The 21,470-nt window shown below is 47.2% G+C and overlaps 1 protein-coding gene across 1 annotated transcript in view; it reads right to left on the bottom strand.

Annotated features, from left to right (window-relative positions):
• The window catches only part of ALDH1A2 (aldehyde dehydrogenase 1 family member A2), a 96,630-nt gene that overhangs the window by 1,501 nt on the left and 73,659 nt on the right, over window positions 1–21,470 (bottom strand). The window contains 6 exon segments of the mRNA XM_060174454.1: window positions 1,844–1,930; window positions 14,019–14,093; window positions 14,662–14,819; window positions 15,865–16,029; window positions 18,687–18,871; window positions 20,023–20,125. Coding sequence (XP_060030437.1) covers window positions 1,858–1,930; window positions 14,019–14,093; window positions 14,662–14,819; window positions 15,865–16,029; window positions 18,687–18,871; window positions 20,023–20,125 — 759 coding nt within the window. The 3' untranslated portion in view covers window positions 1,844–1,857.

Genomic DNA, 21,470 nt, shown 5'->3' with positions numbered 1-21,470 from the left:
GCATCTCCCTCTTCCCTCTCCATTTCTGTCTCTATTCAAAATAAAATAAAACATTCAGAAGATCTGCACCCAGTTTCAGATGGAGAATTATGTCTACAAGGCATCCACCCACCATTACCTTTTCCCAAATCTACAAGGCTATACAGACTGTCTGGGGGGGAGGGGGTTGTGATCTTTGTGATAAGCTTTGGGAAAGAAAGGTTTTAGCAGTTTATAAAAACCAGCCCAGGCCCTGCCTTATTCCAGAGCATCGAGTGAGAGGCGAAAGGTACGGGTGTCCACGCCACACGCAGGCTGGGAAGCATGGGCTCCACACGAGGCTCTCCCGGCCTCCCTCTTCCTGCCCTTTCCCTCCATGCTCACACTCTCTTGGTGCCAGAGGCAGATGGCGTCAGGTTTAGCCCTGTTTGGCCTCCCCAGCACATCTGCAGCGTCCCAGCTCCTGGCATTTGCAGTCTGGTCTGGCTCTAACTAAAACCAGTTCGTGTTTTGCTTTGAAGCAGTGGATAACATGAAATGGTAATTTGGCTGCAAAACCTTGGAAAATTGTTCCAGGCCCAAACATCTGCCCCCAATGAGTTCAGCTGAGATCTCCATGGAGGGCCGGCAGTGGGGACGGCCCAGAAGACGGGGTTGAGGAGTGGGGTGAGATGAAGACAATGGGAAGGTTACCTTTGCCCAAGAGGAAAGTTCCTGAGGACAGAAGGCATCCAAGAATCTGACTCTCTTCTCCATCTCTTCCTTCCAGAAAAGGGCATGAAAAAACGGTAACCCTAGTAGCTGCCCTTCTCTCCTTGTCCCCCCCCCCCCACTATTAGGTATCTTTAAAAAAAATTCTTTATTGGGGGAATAACATTTTACATTTGACAGTAAATACAATACTTTGTACATAACATTTCTCAGTTTTCCACATAACAATACCACTAGGTCCTCTGTCATCCTTTTTGGACCTATACTCTCCCCCACTTCCACCCCAGAGTCTTTTACTTTGGTGCAATATGCCAACTCCAGTTTAGGTTCTACTTGTGTTTTCTCTTCTGATCTTGTTTTTCAATTTCTGCCTGAGAGTGAGATCATCCCATATTCATCCTTCTGTTTCTGACTTATTTCACTTAACACGATTTCTTCAAGCTCCATCCAAGATGGGCTTAAAAACGGTGAAGTCACCATTTTTGATAGCTGAGTAGTATTCCATTGTGTATATAGACCACAACTTGCTCAGCCACTCATCTGTTGTTGGACACCTGGGTTGCTTCCAGGTTTTGGCTATTACAAATTGTGCTGCCAAGAACATATGTGTACACAGATCTTTTTGGATGAATGTGTTGGGTTCCTTAGGATATATCCCCAGGAGGGGAATTGTAGGCTCATAGGGTAGGTCCATTTCTAGTCTTGTGAGAGTTCTCCAGACTGCTCTCCACAGAGGTTGGACCAATTTACATTCCCACCAGCAGTGCAGGAGGGTTTACTATGTATCTTTTAAAATTTATTTTAATGAGTGAGCTTCAGAGAGAAAGAGAGAAACTGGTGCACTGCTCAGGTCTGGCTCTTGGTGGCACTGGGCATTGAACCAGGGACCTTGAAACCTCAGGGATGAACGTCTTTTGCATAACCATTATGCTATCTCCTCAGCCCCACTATTAGCATCTTTAAGGTGAGCCTTTCCAGAGCCCAAGGAGCCCTGCCCAGTTCGTGTTCTGTGTCAGTTACACTGGCCAGCCTGGCCATTTCCACCTTTAAGTAAGGACTGAGTATAGACCTGGGTTCCTGAGAGCAACCCCCCTCCCCCACCCACCCGGGGAAGCAGAGGGAGAGGGGCAGGGTCCTGCAAGCTGGCCATCACCTTCTCCTGGCATCTTAGGAGTTCTTCTGGGGGATCTTGACCGTCACTGTCTTAACTTCTGAGTATTCTCGCAAACCGAATTCTCCCCTGAAACACAGAAAGTGGGCAGTTCATTCTCAGACACCCAGTCAGAGGCCCCAGAAGGTGAGGTCAGACTTATCACCTAGGAACAGCTGGGCCTGAGTCTGCAGGTGGCAATTCCTAGAGCCGTTTCTCCCTACCCCCCCCCCCCCACTCCCCCAACAGCCCATCTTCCCCTGAGGAACAGAGAAGCCACAGCTTAGGAGCAGCCGCTGCTTCTGAAAGGGAACAGGTGACCTGTTTCTGTCAGTCTCCCACAGAGGGTCTAGGATTCCCAGCTGCTTGGAGAAGTAGTCCTGAAGTCAGCCTGGGTGGGTGGGCATCTCCTGCAGCAGATCCCTGTCCCAGGGCTCTGTTTCTGGACTGTGCATTTCTCCTGGGACATGGCTGTGCGTTTCTCGTCTAAAACCCCAGTCTGGAGTGCTCATTCTGCAGAACATGTGTCCTAATGCACAGTCCCCCCCATCACTTCTACTCCACTGAACTGAAAGGCAAGCAAGGCACTGGCAGGGGGACTCGCGGTGTGGTGGTCTTGACTCCTCTTCACTGACGTTGAAGAAGAGATGGACACAGTAGTTTTAGGCTTCGCCTTTGCTTGTTAAGGTTACGAACAGTAAGTTACAGATGATAAGATTACAGTGTATAGTTCCACACCATACCCACTACCAGTGTTCTGTGTCCCAACCCTCCCACCTCTCAGAGAAAACCACCATAGTGCTCATAGGTCTCAGAAACAGTTTGGGGGCCAGGTGGTGGCACACCTGGTTAAGCACACACATGATAGTCCACAAGGACCCAGGTTCGAGCCCCTGGTCCCCACAAGGTCTGCAGGTGTCTCTTTGTCTTTCTCCATCTCTATCTTCCCCTCCTCTCTCAATTTCTCTCTGTCTCTATTCCATAATTTTAAAAAATGAAGTTTTAAAAAGAAACAATTTGCTTGCTTTTTTTTTCTTCCTTTAAGTATGCATATCTGATCTCTAGATTTCACATATGAAGGAAACCATCTGGTAGTTGTCTGTCATCTCTTTACTCATTCCACTAAACACAATCACCTTGGGGCCCATCCATTTTTACCCCCAAAATACAATATTATCTTTTTTGATGGCAGAGTAGTATTCTATGGACTACATATCCCATAAATTCTCTAGCCAGTCATCTGTTGATGAGCATTAAGGCTGCTTCCGCTCTGGCTATTGCGAATAGTGCAGCTAAGACCACAGGTGTGTGTATGTCTCTCTAGATTAGTATTTCAGCATCCTTTAAGGCTTTGCTTTGATTAGTCACCTGCAGTGCCATAAATACAAGGTCCTGTGGACAGTCCACAGTCTCCAAAGTCCTGGGGGGTGGGGGAAATGACAAAATCAGAACAACTGACTCAAAAGATTTTAAGATGTGTTTGGTAGGGAGTTGGGCGGTAGTGCAGTGGGTTAAGCGCAAGGACCGGCCTAAGGATCCCGGTTCAAGACCCCAACTCCCCACCTGCAGGGGAGTCTCTTCACAAGCAGTGAAGCAGGTCTGCGGGTGTCTGTCTTTCTCTCCCCCTCTGTCTTCCCCTCCTCTCTCCATTTCTCTCTGTTCTATCCAACAACAATGACATCAGTAACAACAATAATAAGACAACAAGGGCAACAAAAGGAAATATACAAATAAATATTTTTTTAAAACAATGAGATCTTTTTTTAAAAAAAGATGTGTCTGGTGTATTGCACCAAAGCAAAGAACTCTGGGGAAGAAGGTGGGAGAGGCGGGGCTCTAGGGACAGCTTTGAGGTCCTGTTGCATGATGGTAGAAAAAGACCTAAGTTGGGGGTGAGAGTGTTTTATATGAGAGCTTGTACCCAGGTATCAACAACTGTGCTGCAAACCACTGGCCCTCCCCACAAGAAAATGATATATTATATATGGCAACAACAACAACAGAAGAGTTGGGAGGGGGTGGTATGCTGTCCCTTCAAGAAGCTTCTTGGCCCCCTTCCATCTTGCCTCAGAGACCTCATTCATCTGGCAAGATGTTCCTTCTCTGTGCTTTCCTCCCCCCTGTTCCTTCTCGCTCTCTTAACCCCCTTCCCCCCCCCACCCCATCCTCTCATTCACTGGGAGAAAAGAACTATTTTTACCATTATTATTATGTTTAGTTATTTATTGGCTAGAGACAGTCAGAAACTGAGAAGGAAAGGAGAAGCCACCTGCAGCCTTACTTCATCACCTGCAAAGCTTTCCCCCTGCAGGTGAGGACAGGGGCTCGAAAATGCGTCCTTGTGCATTGGAACATGTGTGTTTAATCCTGTGTGCCACCACCTGGTCCATGTCTTGTTTTCCTTAAAGTACTTGAACACTGTTTCCCTTGCATGGTTTTTGAGAGTCACTCCACTGGGAAGCTGTCCTGACACCCTCAGAGGGAGATGCGCCTGGGGGAGCCCAGTACACCTCACACACTCTGCTGCTGCCCTGCTACCAGCTTGCTCTGTACCCTCAGCCAAGTCTAATGGGTGTGTGGTGGTGGTGGTGGGGGGTGACAGGCTATGCAGGTGCTCAGAAGAGACTGTGAATAATGGGGAGGAAGGGAGGGCTTCTTCCAATCCCCCTTCCTTTCCCAGTTGTGCTGTAGCTAGACCACCCCTAGCAGAATGAAGAATACCACGGATAGGTCATTAGGAAGTTGCCTTGGATAAAAGGAGCGGAGTTCCAGTGTCTGGGTTTTGCCATGGTGACCTGCCAGAGACTGTTCCTTCTGCTGCCGCCCAGGAGACCTCCCTGCCCAACATAAAAGCACCAGTTAATTTCACCAGCAGCTCCTCTGAGTCTGGAGGGCCCCTGAGTGGACGTGTCACCTGAGGGAGGGGTAGCTGAGGGTAGCTGAGGGCAAAGGTGATATGGGCTCTAACTTGCTCTGTGTCTCAGGAGTAGTGAGCTCCCTCTTTAGCTCCTTGGGCTTGGGGCTCCCTGTGACCAGTTCTGGGATGGCTCTCTCCAGACTTTTTCCTGCCCTCGGGCGCTTTGGGGTATGTCTCTTCCTCACTGGATGTCATCTGCCTCACTTCTGGAGGTCACGCCCTGCTCATCTCATGGCTTGTGCACACACTCAGGAAGGTGCGGGAGTGCAGGCCCTGAATGCCTCTCCTCCCACTCAGACAAACAGTGAGAAAATCCAGGTGGACTAAGGGGCCAGAAACTTCCTGCACAACTGCAGTGGAGGGCGACTGCATGGTCCCAACTCCCTCTACCCTTACAGTGTGCCAGGCTCCAGAAAGTTCTGCTGGGCCTGAGGCCTCACCTCTTGGGCCCCAGGCAGCCCTCTGCCATTGAAACCAACACATCTGCCCTAGAAAAAATTGCCTACAGACCAGGGTATTGGGGAAAGTTAGAGAGATGTCCTGGGGCAGAGGAGGGACAGGATGTGTGGGTTCTGAATGATGGCATGCCTAGTTGAGCACACATGTTACCATGTGAAGGGTCCCCAGGTGCAGGGGGGAAGAAGCTTCATGTATGGTGAAGCAGTGATGCAGGTGTCTCTCATTCTCTCTCCCTCTCTCTCTCCCTTGCCTCTCAATTTCTCTCGGTTCTATCAAATAAAAGAAAATAAAATGGCCACCAGGAGTGGTGGATTGACATAGAGATAACTCTGGTGGCAATAAATAAATAAATGGAACCTGAGACAGGGACGGCGGCCATTTTCCCTGTTTTTAACTAGATACAACAGAGAGAAGTTGAGAAAGGCGAGGGAGAAACAGAGGAAGACCAAGAGACACCTGCAAACCTGCTTCTCATGAACATCCCCCCCCTGCAGGTGAGGGGGGCTTGCACCTGGGTCCTCATACATAGTGACATGTGTGTTCAACTGGCTGTGCCACCACCTGGCCTCCTGTCTTTCTTTCCACCTTTTTCTTTCAACCTACTTGACCTGGTTAAAGTCTGTGGCCCAGATAGCTCAGAGGTTAAGGGAAACAGGCAGGGGTGGGTCCCCAGTCTCTGTGGACACCACCATGGCTGCACAGTGACAGGACACAGGTGCTGGCTCCAGTGACAAGCCCTGAAGGTACCCACTGGCACACCTGCATAAGGGGAGGTGTTAGGTCTTGGTACTTCTCAGCCAGTCTTTCGGGAGTCCCTGGGACTTAAGATTTCAGATTTGCATCTCTGTTCCAGCCCTGTTATGTGCAGAGTGAGTTCTCCAGGCCTCCTTCAGCAAAATCTTTCCATAAACTTGGCAGAAATATAAACCCCAAGCCAGGGGGTGACAAGCCCAAGAGTGTTCAGACAGCACAAAAACTCAGAGTTCAAACCTCATCCCTGCCTGCAGGGGGGAAGCTTCATGAATAATGAAGGAGTGCTGCTGGTGTCTCTTCCCTTTCCCCTTTCTCCTCCTCCTAAGTTTCTCTCTGTCATTTCAAATAAAAGAACAAAGAAAAGAAAATATGGTCACTGAAGTGGTGGATTCGCTGTATAGGCACCAAGGCCAAGCAATAATCCTGGTGGCAATATAAATAAAGGAAGGAAGAAAGCAAGCAAGCAAAGAAAAAAGAAAGAGATGAGAAAAGAAGAGAAGAGGAAAAGAAGAGAAAAAAAAGAAAAGAAAAAAGAGAAAAGAAAAGAAAAGGGAATCCTGGAATCCTGGGCAGGAGAGCTAGGTCACCTGGTATGCTGCGTGCTTCACTCTACATGCAAGCCAAGACTGAGCCCTGATTCTGCTATGGCAATAGAGGAAGTTCAGGCTCCATCTCTGTCTGTCTGTCTGTCTGTCTGTCTGTCTGTCTGTCTCTGAATGAGAAGGGGGCCTAGAGCAGTGAGATCATGCATGTACAAAGTCCTGGTTATGCTAGAAAATGAAAGAATCTCTGAGGATACAGGAGGGGGACTCCAGACATGTGTATTCCACCTGCCCCTCACGCACACAGGTACACACAGGAGCACACACCCGAGAAGCCCTGACTCACAGCAGGCTGCTCCAACCATCTCAGCTTCCAAGCCGGAGTCCTGAGTTTTCCCCAGACTGAGCCTCACAGCTCTCTTACTTTCCACCCTCTTGGTTCGTGACTCATATATTTTTATTGCCTGGGCTCCACAATCCGAGGGGTAGGCTGCTTAAATGAGGAAGTAGGGGAAGGAACAGGAAGAGCAAAACACGGGACAGGCAGAACTGAGACTCTCAGCCCCTCCGTGACCCTGACATGGTGGCTGGCCCAGTGGTAACTTGAAAAGGGCGGCCTCTCCACAATCTGGGGGTGTCTTACCCCGTGCCTTCCTAGGAGTTGGTTTTCAGAAAGTGCCACTTCCTCCTTCTTTGTTCCTCTTCCAGGAGGGCAAGGAGGTATCAAGAACCAAAGCTCCATGACACTGTCTGTCCATGGTGTTTCTGGGCTGTGTAAAGTGAGGAGGAGGAGGAGGAGGAGGAGGAGAAGGAGGAGGGAAATAAGATAGAAGAGGTGGAGGAGGAAATAGGAAAAGTGGAGGAGAAGGAGAAGGAGGAGGAGAGGTAAGAGGAGGAGGAGGAGGAGGAGGAGGAATCAGAGCCTGCCAGGTTGTTTCCCTTGAATCATCTCCTTCCACTCCAGGTCATCCAAGGAAGAGAAATGGGGGCAACTAGGGACAGACAACTTTCTAATCTGGACAAGATGAAGGAGGATTTTCAAAGCAGGATGCTCCCTCATTAGTTTCTAGCCAGATCACAGAAGCGTCCAGAAGGGCTGTCTTTTCAGTCTTCACTCTGACTCAGCGGAACTACCTCCCGGGCCATCGTGCCAGGCGAGGAGACTGTTTCTGATGGGAAGACACTGGACAACCTCACCAGCTTGACTGCTGGCAGGATGCTGGCCAGCAAAGCCCCCCCCCCCCCCAGGGCTAGGCTGTGACGGGGAGCCGTCCAACAGGAATAAATGATGATGAGTGTACTGTATGCCCATGATTCACTCTGCTAATGATCTGTGGCAAAGGACTCAGTGCGAGTACTAGTCCTGAAACTCATGACTACCCCACCTTTGGAGAAACACGGAGAGCACAAACACAGAGGCGGGCAATGGCATCGCCAGCCGGATGCTTTGTTCCCAAAGAGCAGAAATAGACAGATGCAAGTTCAGAAGAGACACTGAGAATGCAAAGAGACTTTCCAGACACTGAAGGAACACTAAGTAAGCAAGTGGAATCCAGGCTGGCTCTGGAGGGTAGGGTGGAAAGTCACTAAGAGGTACTGGGAGCCAAAGAGGCCAACCTTCAAGAAAGAACAGTCTCTCTGAGGAGGCAACAGTAGGGACAGAAAACACACTGGGGAGACTCACTGGAATTTAGGAAAAAATTAACACACCCTCCAACGTCACACATTCATTCAGAAAAATATGGGCCACTGACATGAAGCTCCTACTTGAACAGTAATGGTGGTAGCAGCCAGCGTTTTCTGAGATTTGCGAGAAACTCAGATGAATGTTTAACCTGTTCAACACTATCAGCCACCTTCAAGAGTAGAGTCTACAATCACTTCCAGTTTATACAGGAGGATGCTGAGGCTTAGTGAAACTAATTATCCAAGGTTGTCTAAGGTATTAAGTAGCAGAGCTAGTACACAAATTTAGGCAGCGTGGCCTCAGAAATCCATCCTGCTTGCAAAGCTACACATACTCTGTGACTGAACACTGCACAAGGTTGCCATGAGCCAGTCCAAGGGTTCACTGCACTTTCCCCAAACACCAAGCTTCCTTCTCCCACCAAGCCCTTCCTCACTCTTCCCCGGCTTCTCACCTTACTTTCCTCACCCACTGATCACATCTTAAGTTTTCCTGAACTTCTCAAGCTTACAGTGATTCACCTTCCCCCTCCATGAACAATTCTTGGTGTCAGACTGTGGTGCACCTGGTTAAACACACACATTACAGTGTGTGAGGACCCGAGCGGTGAAGCAGGGCTGCAGGTGTTTCTCTGTCTCTCTCCTTCTCCATCTCTCTCCCCTCTCAATTTCTTTCTCTATGTGATAATAAATAAATAAAAATATTTAAAAAACAAAACAAGACAAAAATTCTTTCACAGCCTTTTTCTGGAACTCTTCTGAGTCTTTCAATGTGAATCTTGTTTACTCCTGAAATGCCAAGTACCCCCTCCCAAGAGCTACGTCATTACCCCATAAGTCAAGCAGAGTGCTGCACAAACTTGTATATAAAGCTTGTGCCATGAACCTATTGCTTGTCTACAAAAAAATGTAGTGATTAGAGTCAGAAGGCAAGGCCATAGAAGATGCTTCTCCTGTGAATCAACAGATTTAGCCAACGTGGTTCCAGATCCTTTTGAAATGAGAGAAAACAAACAAACAAAACTGGTCCCCACAGGGAGGGGAAAGGCCTGCTCAGGAAGACCCCACGGCCCCACCTTCCTGTGAATGTCACTCCAAAAACCTTATGGCTGCAAAAAGAACCTGGAGTCTCCCTGCTCTCTGCTACAGTCCTGTGTTTCAGGTGATTAACATCTCAGGAGGAGTTGGCCCACCTCTGAAACTTGGGGGAGATTTGATGCCTGGGCCTCAAGTTCCCTCCTCTGAACAGCACGGGAAGCAAGTTTCTTTGGAGCCACTGAAACCCAGGTTCCTACCTCAGAGTCACCACTTGCTGGCTGTATGGCGTGGGCACAGGAGCAGTCATTGCACTACCAAAACCCTTCCTTCCTCCTCTGCACCCTTTGTAATATAGAAATGGGTATAGCATTGCATTGCCATGCAAATCAAACAAGACAAAGCAGATACCTGGTTAATGATATCTATGGACGACATCAAGAAATGGAAAAACATCCCATGCTCATGGATTGGAAGAATTAATATCAAAATGAATATTATCCCCAGAGCTATATACCCATCAAAATCCCACCAAGCTTCTTTAAGAAAAAATGCTCCAAGTCTCTGATTGTCAGAGAAATGCAAATCAAGACAACAATGAGATATCACTTCACTCCTGTGAGAATGTTAGACATCAGAAAAGGTAACAGCAGCAAATGCTGGAGAGGGTGTGGGGTCAAAGGTACCCTCCTGCACTGCTGGTGGGAATGTCAGTTGGTTCAACCTCTGTGGAGAGCATTCTGGAGAACTCTCAGAAGGCTAGAAATGGACCTACCCTATGATCCTGCAATTCCCCTCCTGGGGATATATCCTAAGGAACCCAACACATCCATCCAAAAAGATCTGTGTACACATATGTTCTTGTCAGCACAATTTGTAATAGCCAAAACCTGGGAGCAACCCAGGTGTCCAACAACAGATGAGTGGCTGAGCAAGTTGTGGTCTATATACACAATGGAATACTACTCAGCTGTAAAAAATGGTGACTTCACTGTTTTCAGCCGATCTTGGATGGACCTTGAAAAAATCATGTTGAGTGAAATAAGTCAGAAACAGAAGGATGAATATGGGATGATCTCACTCTCAGGCCGAAGTTGAAAAACAAGATTAGAAAAAAAAACACAAGTCGAACCTGAAATGGAATTGGAGTATTACACCAAAGTAAAAGACTGGGTGGGTGGGTGGGTGGGGAGAATACAGGTCCATGAAAGATGATGAATGAAATAGTGGGGGTTGTATTGTTAAATGGGAATCTGGGGAATGTTATGCATGTACAAACTATTGTATTTACTGTTGAATGTAAAGCATTAATTCCCCAATAAAGAAATAAATTATTAAACAAAAAAAAAGAAAAAGAAAGAGAAAAAAAAAAGTCTGAATTTATGGCTATCATTAGTCAAGGCCCACTCTCCTCTCTTACCCTCCCTCCTGCTTCCCTCTCCCCATCACCCTCACAAAAGTGGTTTAACTACTGGAAAAAAAAAAAAAGAAAATAGAACAAAAGTTACAATCACTTATATAGAACCAGAAAACACCTAGAATCACCAAAACAGTCTTGAGGAAAAGAAACAGAAATGGAGGCATCACACTCCCAAATCTCAAACTATATTATAATGCCATCATCATCATCAAAACAGCCTGGTACTGGAACAAAAACAGGTACACAGACCAGTGGAACAGAATTGAAAGCCCAGAACTAAACCCCCATACCTATGGGCATCTAATCTTTGATAAGGGGGCCCAAAGTATTAAATGGAGGAAGGAGGCTCTCTTCAATAAATGGGTCAAACACGCAGAAGAATGAAACTGAACCACTTTATCTCACCAGAAGCAAAAGTCAACTCCAAATGGATCTATGACCTGGATGTTAGACCACAAACTATCAAATACTTAGAGGAAAACATTGGTGGAACACTTTCCCACCTAAACCTCTAGGACATCTTTGATGATACAAACCCAATTGCAAGGAAGACTAAAGCAGAAACAAACCGATGGGACTATATTAAATTGAAAAGCTTCTGCACAGCCAAAGAAACCAACACACAAACAAAGAGATCCTTTACAGAATGGGAGGAGATCTTCACAACCATACGTCAGACAAGAGACTAATAACCAAAATAGACAAAGAGCTCAGCAAACTTAGCAGCAACAAAGCAAATGACCCCATCCAAAAATGGCCAGAGGATATGAATATTCACTACAGAAGAGATCCAAAAGGCTAACAAACACATGAAAAATTGCTCCAGGTTGCTGATTGTCAGAGAAATTCAAATAAAGACAACACTGAGATACCACCTCACTCCTGTGAGAATGGCATACATCAAAAAGAACAGCAGCAACAAATGCTGGAGAGGCTGTGGGGACAGAGGAACCCTTCTGCACTGCTGGTGGGAATGTAAATTGGTCCAATCTCTGTGGAGAGCAGTCTGGAGGACCCTCACAAGGCTAGACATGGACCTTCCATATGACCCAATCAGTAATTCCTCCCCTAGGGATAAACCCCAAGGACTCCATAACAACCAACCAAAAAGATATGTGTACACCTATGTTCATAGCAGCACAATTCATAATAGCTAAAACCTGGAAGCAAACCAGGTGCCCAACAACAGATGAGTGGCTGAGAAAGCTGTGGTATAGTTAGACAATGGACTACTACACAGCTATTAAGAACAATGAACCCACCTTCTCTGACCCATCTTGGATGGAGCTAGAAGGAATTATGTTAAGTGAGCTAAGTCAGAAAGATAAAGCTGAGTATGGGATGATCCCACTCATAAAGAAAAGTTGAGAAAGAAAGGGAAACTCAAAGAAAGATCTGACTGATTTTGGAGTAGGACACCAAAGTAAGTATCTCTGGGTGGAGAGTGAGAGTAAATGCTCAGCTTCACTGGGTGGGGGATGGGACACGGTCCTTTGGTGGTGGGAATGGTGTTGATGCACACTCCTAAAAATTTAAAAAATGTCTATGCATGAAACTGTAAAGTCTTTCCTTTTTCTAACTGTCATCAGGGTTACTGCTGGCACTTGGTGGCTACACTATGAATCCACAGCTCCCAGATGTCATTTTTTTTCCATTCTATTTTGACAGGACAGAGAGAAATTGAGAGGGGAGGGGAGATAGAGAGGGAGAGAGAAAGAGAGACAATGGCAGACCTGCGTCGCCACTCATCAAGTGTCCCTCCTGCAGGTGGAGAGCTAGGGCTCCAACCTGGGTCCTTGTGCATAGTGATATACATGTTTAACTAGGTGCAGCAGTTCCCACCCCCTGTATAATCTTTCTAATGAGTCCTTTCTCTAGTCTCTGCTAAGACGTCCCCGCTCTACCCAGGATCTTGACTCCACAAGGCTGATATCTCCTTAGCAGATACACAATGTTCTCTAAGAGCCCTTGAGACTGGGATTGAAACCCATATCTCTGCTTGTATTTCCAGAGTTTCTTTTGCTCATCCCTAACTTTTCAGTCTCAGTCTCAACCCATGGGCACCAAGCAGGTGACATCAGTGAGTGAAAAGAGTCTCTGTTGAGTGAATGGTAACTAGTACTCAGACCCAGAAGCATCAGGGGACACGGCAAACACAGAACTCACAGTCACAACAGTTTTGCCATGGTGGGTAAGAAGAAGCAAGGAATCTAGACTTTGGAAAACCCTCCTCATTTCTGAATGTCAGTTATAGATTTTCAGTGCTGCAGAAAAAAACAAGACATGCCCTCTGGCCATGTCTTACCATTGATCCTGTTTATTAAAAATATGTTTTTATTTATTATTGGATAGAGACAGAAATTGAGAGAGGAGGGAGACAAAAAGAAGAAGGGAGACAGAGAGACGCCTGTAGCCCTGCTTCACCATTCATGAAACTTTCCCCCTGCAGGTGAGGACCAGGGGCTTGAACATGGGTCCTTGTGCACTGCAGTGTATATGCTTAACCAGGTGCATCACCACAACCTTTTTTTTAGACACACCTGACTCTGTTTTATTTTTAATTTCTTTATTGGGGAACTAATGTTTTACAATTGATGGTAAATACAGTAGTTGGTACATGCATAACATTTCCCAGTTTTCCACATAACAATACAACCCCCACTGGGTTCTCTGCTGACTGTTTTGTTCTCCAGTCTGTGTGCTGTACCTTCACTTTTGTTCCTGCTATGCCCTGCCTCTGTGATGCTTGCTCTGTAACTCCTGAAATGTTATATCTTTTATGAAAACAAAATTAACTGAATATTTCCTCTATATTTGCAACCTGCTTAACATGCTTCTCTAACAGTATTTACTACAGGGGATTCCTGATTCATTAACTCTTCTCCATTCCCAGGTCAGGTAAAAGAGTGAAGTTTTTTTTATTTATTTATTTTCTCCTTTGTTGCCCTTGTTGTTTTTTATTATTGTTGTAATTGATGTTGTCATTGTTGGATAGGACAGAGAGAAATGGAGAGAGAAAGGGAAGACAGAGGGGGAAAGAAAGACAGACACCTGCAGACCTGCTTCACTACCTGTGAAGCGACTCCCCTGCAGGTGGGGAGCCGGGGGCTCGAACTGGGATTCTTAGTTGGTCCTTGCGCTTAGCGCCACATGCGCTTAACCGGCTGCGATACCGCCCGACTCCCAAAGAGTGAAGTTTTATCCACAGCTCTGAGCAGTGTGTCTGTCTCCACAGGATATGTGTTCATTGAATGGATGCGAGGAAGAGGATAAAGAGGCTTGGCACCACCCACCCTGCTGGCCCTATGCTGATATTCACAGGCCCCACCGATCACTCTGCAGGCACCACCAGCTTGGGGCACTCACATTTCTCGCCCATTTCCAGACATCTTGAATCCTCCAAAGGGGCTCTGGGCATTCAAGGCGTTGTAACAGTTGATCCTGAAAGATGAAAACAGAACTGTGAGTGTGAATTCTGTCTGGACAGACATCACCTCATAGGCACTTAAGTTCTTTTTTCCCAAGTGCAAAATGTATCGCTTAAGATGTACTTAGAGGGAGAGGCTGGGCGGTGGAGTACCCAGTTAAGTGCTCATGTTACCATGTGCAAAGTACCCAGGTTCAAATCCCTGCCCCCATCTGTAAGGGGGCAGCTTCACTGTGCTGCAGGTGTCTCTTTCTCTCTTCCCATCTCCTCTCCCTTTCCAATTTTTCTCTGTCCTATCAAATAAAAGGAGGGAAAAAAAAGCCACCAGGAGTGATGGATTTGTCATTCAGGCACAAAACCCTAGCAATCACCCTGGTAGCAATAAACAAATAATTAATAAAAAATATGTATTTTGCTGTCCTAGCCAGTGAAGCCTCTCCTTGGGGTGAAGTCTGATCACCTCCTCCATCTTTCTAGAAGATGTTTACTTCCCCAAGATCCAGGGAATGATAAGGCCCCCACACCACCACCAGGGGACTGACTGTGTTACAGCGGGAGCAACGGGGCTGACTCGGATCTCACCACACAGTCCCAGCTTGCATTGCAGATGACACTGTCAGGGCTTTGTTGATGTCATTGGTAAAGACCGCTGCCACCAGGCCAAAGTCGGAGTTGTTGGCTCTTTCAATAACTTCATCCATCGTCTTAAATCTCAGGATTTCCTGAACGGGACCAAAGATCTGCAACAGAATCACAGTGTAAACCAGGATGGCTGCTTGGTCCAGACTGCCATCTCTGTTCTCCAAGTCCCAAAGCAAGATGACTCTGTTGTCATTGCTCACATGCCATTAATGTTCAGCACCATCAAACCGCAAGTGATGCCCACCTTTCCCAGACTGGCTCCACAGTCTCCCCTCACAGAGTATTTAACAAACTCGCTTTCCAAATGCCCAGCAGCCTGAGTTCACTGTGCAACAAAGCAGTACCTGCTGGTCACTTCCCTGCCCCATTGGCCGACCTGCTCCTGGCCCCCCGCTGTATAAATTCGAGGCTACCGGAGGCTGGGTGGTGACGCACCCTGGTTTAGACCACGCAGTACAAAACCCAAGGATCTGCACAAGGATCTGAGTCTCAGCTCCTGATTCCCCACCTGCAGTGGGGTCACTTCACAAGTGGTGGTGAAGCAGGTCTGCAGGTGTCTTTCTCCTTATTTATCTCCCCTCCTCTCTCAATGCTCTCTGTCCTATGCAATACAATGGAAATAATGGCCACCAGGAGTAGTGGATTCATAGTGCCAGCAGGCACCGAGCCCCAGAGATAATGCTGGAGGCAAATAAAATAAACAAATATGACGATACCATGATGCTTTCTTTCTTGTTCACTTCTGGCTTATGATGATATAGGGGACTGAACCTGGGGCCTGGGAGCCTCGGGATAGAGAGTCTGTTCGCATAACCATTATGCTATCTCCTCCATTGCTTTCTTTACTAACAACCTGTTAATGTGACCTGTCTGAGGGAAACTAAGCTGCGGCCAGTGTGTTGCTGAGACTGTTGCCATCATTCTCTTGACTAATCATAATGGCAATCATGTCACCCGGTCTCCTTCTACTTCTTTCTTATTGAATGTTTTTCCTGAAAGGGAGGTTTTCATAGTTTTGTTTATGGTTGCTGCAGAAAGCATACAGGAACCCCACCCCCCAAAAAAAGTCCCAACTCCAATGTTGCTGGCTCAGGAAACCACCAAGAGAGAGACACAGTGATGTCAGGGCCCTGGGCAGCAAACCTCCTCCTTGGCGATGCGCATGTCATCGGTGACGTTGGAGAACACCGTGGGTTCGATGAAGAAGCCCTTGCAGCCCAGCCCTTTCCCACCGCACTCCAGCTTGGCGCCCTCCGCCACGCCGCTCTGGATGAGCTCCAGGATCTTGTTGTACTGCTTCTTATCAATCTGCAGAAGAAACAACTTAAGGACTCCGGGCAAAATCATCTGTGGAAATACGCATGGTCCAGAGAAGCCATGGTCACCTGTCACTTCCCCCCAAAGCTTTCTCCTCTCTCATCATGTGGAGCAGCTCTTACTAAACCACTGTGAACCCTGGTAACTGTCCGGTGTGTGTGTGTGTGTGTGTGTGTGTGTCCACTTGACAGAACGACAATCCTAGCAGAGGGACAGCTTGGATGATACAGCCAAGTCAAAAGAACCAGTGGAAGATTGAAGTGATGTTCTAGAAGGATGGAGACTCATTATTTATTAGGGGAGGCAGTGACCTCTATATCTAAGTAAATAACTGATCAAGTTGTACTGATACTCTAAAGACAAAAAAATCAGTGGATAAGTGCATGGTGAGACACACCATATCTACCTGGGCATATTATCATTATCATTATTTTTAAACTTTTTAAAAAATCTTTATTTATTTGCTGGATAGAGACAGTCAGAAATTGAGAGGGAAGGGGAAGGGGGTGATAGAGAGGGAGAGACACCTGCAGCATTGCTTCACCACTTGTGAAGCTTTCCCTTTGCAGGTGGGGGCCACGGGCTCGAACCTGGGTCTTTGCGCACTGTAACATGTGTGCTCAGCCAGGTGTGCCACCATCTAGCCCCCCCTCATTATCGTTATTTAACCAGAGCAATGCTCAGTTCTGGATCAAGAGGTTGTGGGAGCTTGAACCTGGCAATTTTAGAGCCTCAGGCAATAAAGGCTTTTGCTTAACCAATATGCTATCTTGGCACCCTACTGGAGTAACTGGTTTTCAAAATCTTTACTTATTTACTGGATAGAGAAAGCCAGAAATTGAGTAGAAGGGAGAGACAGACAGGGAGAGAGACAGAGAGACACTTAAAACATTGCTTCATCACTAGTAAAGCTTTCCCCCTTCAGGTAGGGACCAGGGGCTTGAACCTGTGTCTTTATGCACTGTAGTGTGTGTGCTCAACCAGGTGCACCACCATCCAGCCCCCTGGGACATATTTTTAGTAAAGATTCATTTAAGTAAACCCTTAGAGGAAAGGATTAAGTTTAAACACAGAAAGCTAGTTTCCTAGTCCATAAAATAAGGTCAGACTTGCCTCACCAGCTAAAAAGTCATCAATCACTCTGTTATTAGAGAAAATCATATAAAATCGGTATTTATTTGAGGTGTGAACTGCTCAAAAGAGAACATCAAATGTCCCTCCAATGGTCTCCATCACTAGGCAATGTGATTTCTCAGCAGGAAATCCCAGGCTCTAGCAACCTAGACATCTGGTCCAGCTTTTCCTCTAGCAATTCTCAGAGCCTGGTTATGGTGTGAAGTAACCATGCCATGTAGAACTGTGGCTTGATGGCTATAGAGAATCTGGAGACCTAAAGAGGGTGACCTGGTGGTCTTCCTCACCCAACCACGGGCAGGAAGCACTCAAAGAGGCAGCCATACAATGGACAGAGAAGTGGACAGCCCTTCATCTTCTACACACCTGTAAGCCACAGGTGAATCTCCACAAAGAAGGGGAGCAGGGTGGACCATCCATGACATCTGATAAAAGGGCAAATCACTTCAGAGGAGGGAAGACAACAAACACCCTCCTTGAGTTTGGTCACTGAGAGAGGTGCCCTTCACCCAGAGGTTGGGACTGGGACTGTGTCCTAGTGCTAAGATGCATCTTGTCACTTCCACATCTTTTGTTTAGAGCTGACAGACTCCAACTTGCCTCCCAAAGTTCAAATCATCCTGAAGACAACCTGAGCCCTTTCTATAGATTGTCAGAGATGAAGATTAGACAGGGGAGAAAAAATCAGAGGGTGAAAGGTAGAGGAGAAAGTGGGAATGGGAAAAAGGAGAGGCTGCTTGGTGGAGTTCCTACCCCCTTCCCTGCAGAGGGTCTAGTGTCTGTGCTCCCTAGGGACTAAGTAAAGAAAAGAATGCTTCTAATCTCAACTGCTCTGTCCCTACTTTTTAGTTCCTGTTCGTTAACCATTTTGTCTCATGATATGTCCTGTCACCTTCCAGACACCAAGGTGCAGATGCTACCATGAATTTACCCTGACTTCTCTGGGCAGATGGCTTCACCAATGTGTCTTGGAACCTCACCTCTCCAGAGCCCTAACCCACTAGGGAAAGACAGAAACAGGCTGGGAGAGTGAATCAACCAGCCAAAACCCAAATCCAGCAGAGAAGTAATTACAGAAGTCAGAACTCCTACCTTCTTCACTCTCAAAACAACTTTGATCCATACTCTCAGTGGGGGAGAAGATAGGAGGAAGGGGATAAGAGGGCTCTGAACTCCAGTTCTGTCAGGTCCCAGAGAGCAAGAGAATGAAAAGAGGAGAGATACTTAGACGTAGTAAGAAGGTTATGTGTGGCTTGGAAGGGGAGAGAGGATTTGACCTGGAAGAGAAAGGGGGTGATTACATACAGATGTGGACAGACAGCTGTAGAGATGATGGTTAACCCATGTTTGCAACCTTGGAAAAACCACGGGGGGTTTGCAATGGAGGAACTTGGGATTCAGAAGGAACTTGGTGGTGGGAATGGTGTGGAATTACACCCCTGTTGACATGTAATTTTGTAAATCAATATTAAATTGCTGGTTAAAAAAAAAAGGAATGCTTCTGATGTCTCTACCTGGGGTCCCTGCTCCGTGGTGGGGTCAAAGGGACTCCCCACTATACGCCTCTTGGCCCGCTCCACGCTTCTTCTCACAAACTCCTCGTAGATGGACTCCTCCACAAAGATGCGGGAGCCGGCGGTGCAGCACTGGCCTTGGTTGAAGAACACGCCCTGGTGAGCCTGCTCCACAGCGTAGTCCACTAGGAGAGAAGCAGTCACGTGCTCAGCTCTGCGGCTGACCCCAGAGACGGCTCCCCATCCCCATCCTCCCCAAAGACTCAGCAACAACGTGCTCTCCAGAGAGCATGTGGGGAACAGCTCAGCTCAGGGGACGGCGCCTTGCTGGATGATAACACAGTCTGGCCTGAGTTCTCCCCCACCGCCCCGTCACCTGCATGGGAACTTGGGACCACTTGACTCCTTTAAGTCTCTTCTTCATATAGATATAAAAAGGGCTGGACCTTGACATCCACAGCACAAGTGCCCAAGGTCTAGGCAGACAGTGAGATGGTAGGGATCTATCAGGCAGCACAACAGTGACGGAGGCTCAGAAAGCCATTGCACCTTCTGCATGTTGCTGTGCAGGGAAACAAATGACTGGTGGACACAGTTCCCATTTTAAGAGCAAAAACTCAGGAAGTAATAATTTTTTGAAAGGTTTTTCCGCCTCCAGGGTTATCGCTGGGGCTCAGTGCCTGCGCTATGAATTCACTGCTCCTGGAGGCCATTTTTTCCTCCATTGTTGTTGCTGTTGTTGGACAGGACTGAGAAAAACTGAGAGAGATGGGGAAGACAGTCAGGGGGAGGGAAAGCTAGACACCTGCAGACCTGCTTCACTGCTTGTGTAGCAACTCTCCTGCAGGTGGGGAGCCGGGGGCTCGAACTGGGATCTTGTGCTTCACACTATGTGCACTTAACATGGTGCACCAGCACCCAGCCCCCAAAGTAGACACGTTTTTTTAATTGGGAGATTAGTGTTTTACACTCAACAATAAATACAATAGTTTGTACATGCATAACATTTCTCAGTTTAACACATAACAATACAACCCCCACTAGGTCCTCTGTCATCCTTCTTGGACCTACACTCTCTACTGTCACTCTGTAGCCTTCACCTCTTCTAGCTATCCTGTTTCACGTCCCAGAGTCAATATGGCGCTCAGGGTCTCAGAAAGCAAGCCCTGCCTGGCTGTCAGTGGGCAAGAGCTCTTTTCCAGTGACTGACTACTGTTCTGACCTAGGAAAGCTTCTTTCCTCTTGCATGTCCTTTAGCTTCAAAGATCCTTTTTCACCAAAGGCAGCAGTAAAGGGCAACATGCCTCAGCCCATGTGAGGTCTGAGGGTGACTTACGGTCAGCATCGGCAAAGATGATGTTGGGACTCTTCCCTCCCAGCTCCAAAGTTACTCGCTTCAAATTGCTTCTCCCCGCTGCTTCTTGGATAAGCTTCCCGACCTGAAAGAACGGAATCGGAGGTTCCACCTGTGGGGACTTGATTCAAATCAGTGAGCCAGCAGGTTCAAGCTGAACACTAGAAGAAGCAAGGCAAAGACGGTTAATCTAGAGTCTTGATCACTAAAAGATTTCTCTAGAGGGAGCTGGGCAGTGGTGCACCCAGTGCACATAGTAAGAAGTGCAAGGACCTGCTCAAGGATCTGGGCTCACCCAGTTAAGCACACATAGAACAAAGCACAAGAATCCAGGTTCGAGCCTCTACTCCCCATCTGCAGGGGGTCACTTCACAAGTAGTGAAGCAAGTCTGCAGGTGTCTATCTTTCTCTCTCCCTCTCTATCTCCTTCTCCCCTATTTCTCTCTGTCCAATAGAAAAAATGGCCACCAGCAGCAGTGAATTTGTAGTGCCTGCACCAAGCCCCAGCAATAACCCTGGAGGAAAATATAAAATAAAAGGATTTCTCTAGAGACAGCTGGCAATGAGGTACATATGAGATACAGCAGGCAGCACCTCTAATAGAGTGATGCATGTGGTTGGTCCTGGGTTCAAGCCCCAACACCATGTAAGAGCACCATACACGGCACCACGGGAAGCCCTGTGGATGACAGACTGGTGCTGTGGAATATCTCCCCCCCGTCTCTCTCTCTCTCTCTCTCTCTCTCTCTCTCTCTCTCTCTTGGCAGACAGTCAGACAGACAGTTGGGTCAGGAAGGCTGTTCAGCAGTGGTGCCACATTAAACAGCAATAAACAACAACAAAAAACAAACAAACAAAAACCTGACAGGCAAAATGTGACTAGAGGATTTATATCATCACAATGTAGTTTCTAGTTTTGAACGCTGGCATCCAGACAAGATAGCCAAGTGCCTTGGGGCCAAGTGGTGATGCACCTGGTTGTATTCACATTGCAGCACACAAGGACCCAGGTTCAAGCCCCTGCAGGGAGAAAGCTTCATGAATGGTGAAGCAGGGCTGCAGGTATCTTTCTGTCTCTTTCCCTCTCTGTATCTCCCTCTCCACTCTCAATTTCTCTCTGTCTCTATCGAGTAATAAATAAATAAAAAGATTAAAAAAGAAAGGAAGAAAGAAAGCCAAGTGCTTCCACTTGAAGGTCATAGTAAGAGTAAAAGACACTCTTTGTGCATCTCCAGAAAAACCAGGTATGACTTTAATCTCATGGTTCAAAGAAACTACAGATGTTACACCGTTGCCCTGCCTGGGGTTATGATGTAACCTCGAGGAGGTTGGGCATCTGTCTTTACTTGTGCAAGACCACATAGTCTAGACTTCCAGTGTGCCACAGGCTGCCTCTGGAGAAGGTGTTGACCTCTGTGTAGAGTCACATT

The sequence above is a fragment of the Erinaceus europaeus genome, chromosome 16 (genome assembly GCF_950295315.1).
Source record: "Erinaceus europaeus chromosome 16, mEriEur2.1, whole genome shotgun sequence".
NCBI classification, from domain to species: Eukaryota; Metazoa; Chordata; class Mammalia; order Eulipotyphla; family Erinaceidae; genus Erinaceus; species Erinaceus europaeus.
The sequence above is the reverse complement of the archived record's forward strand: the minus strand, read 5'-3'. Positions and strand labels throughout refer to the sequence as shown.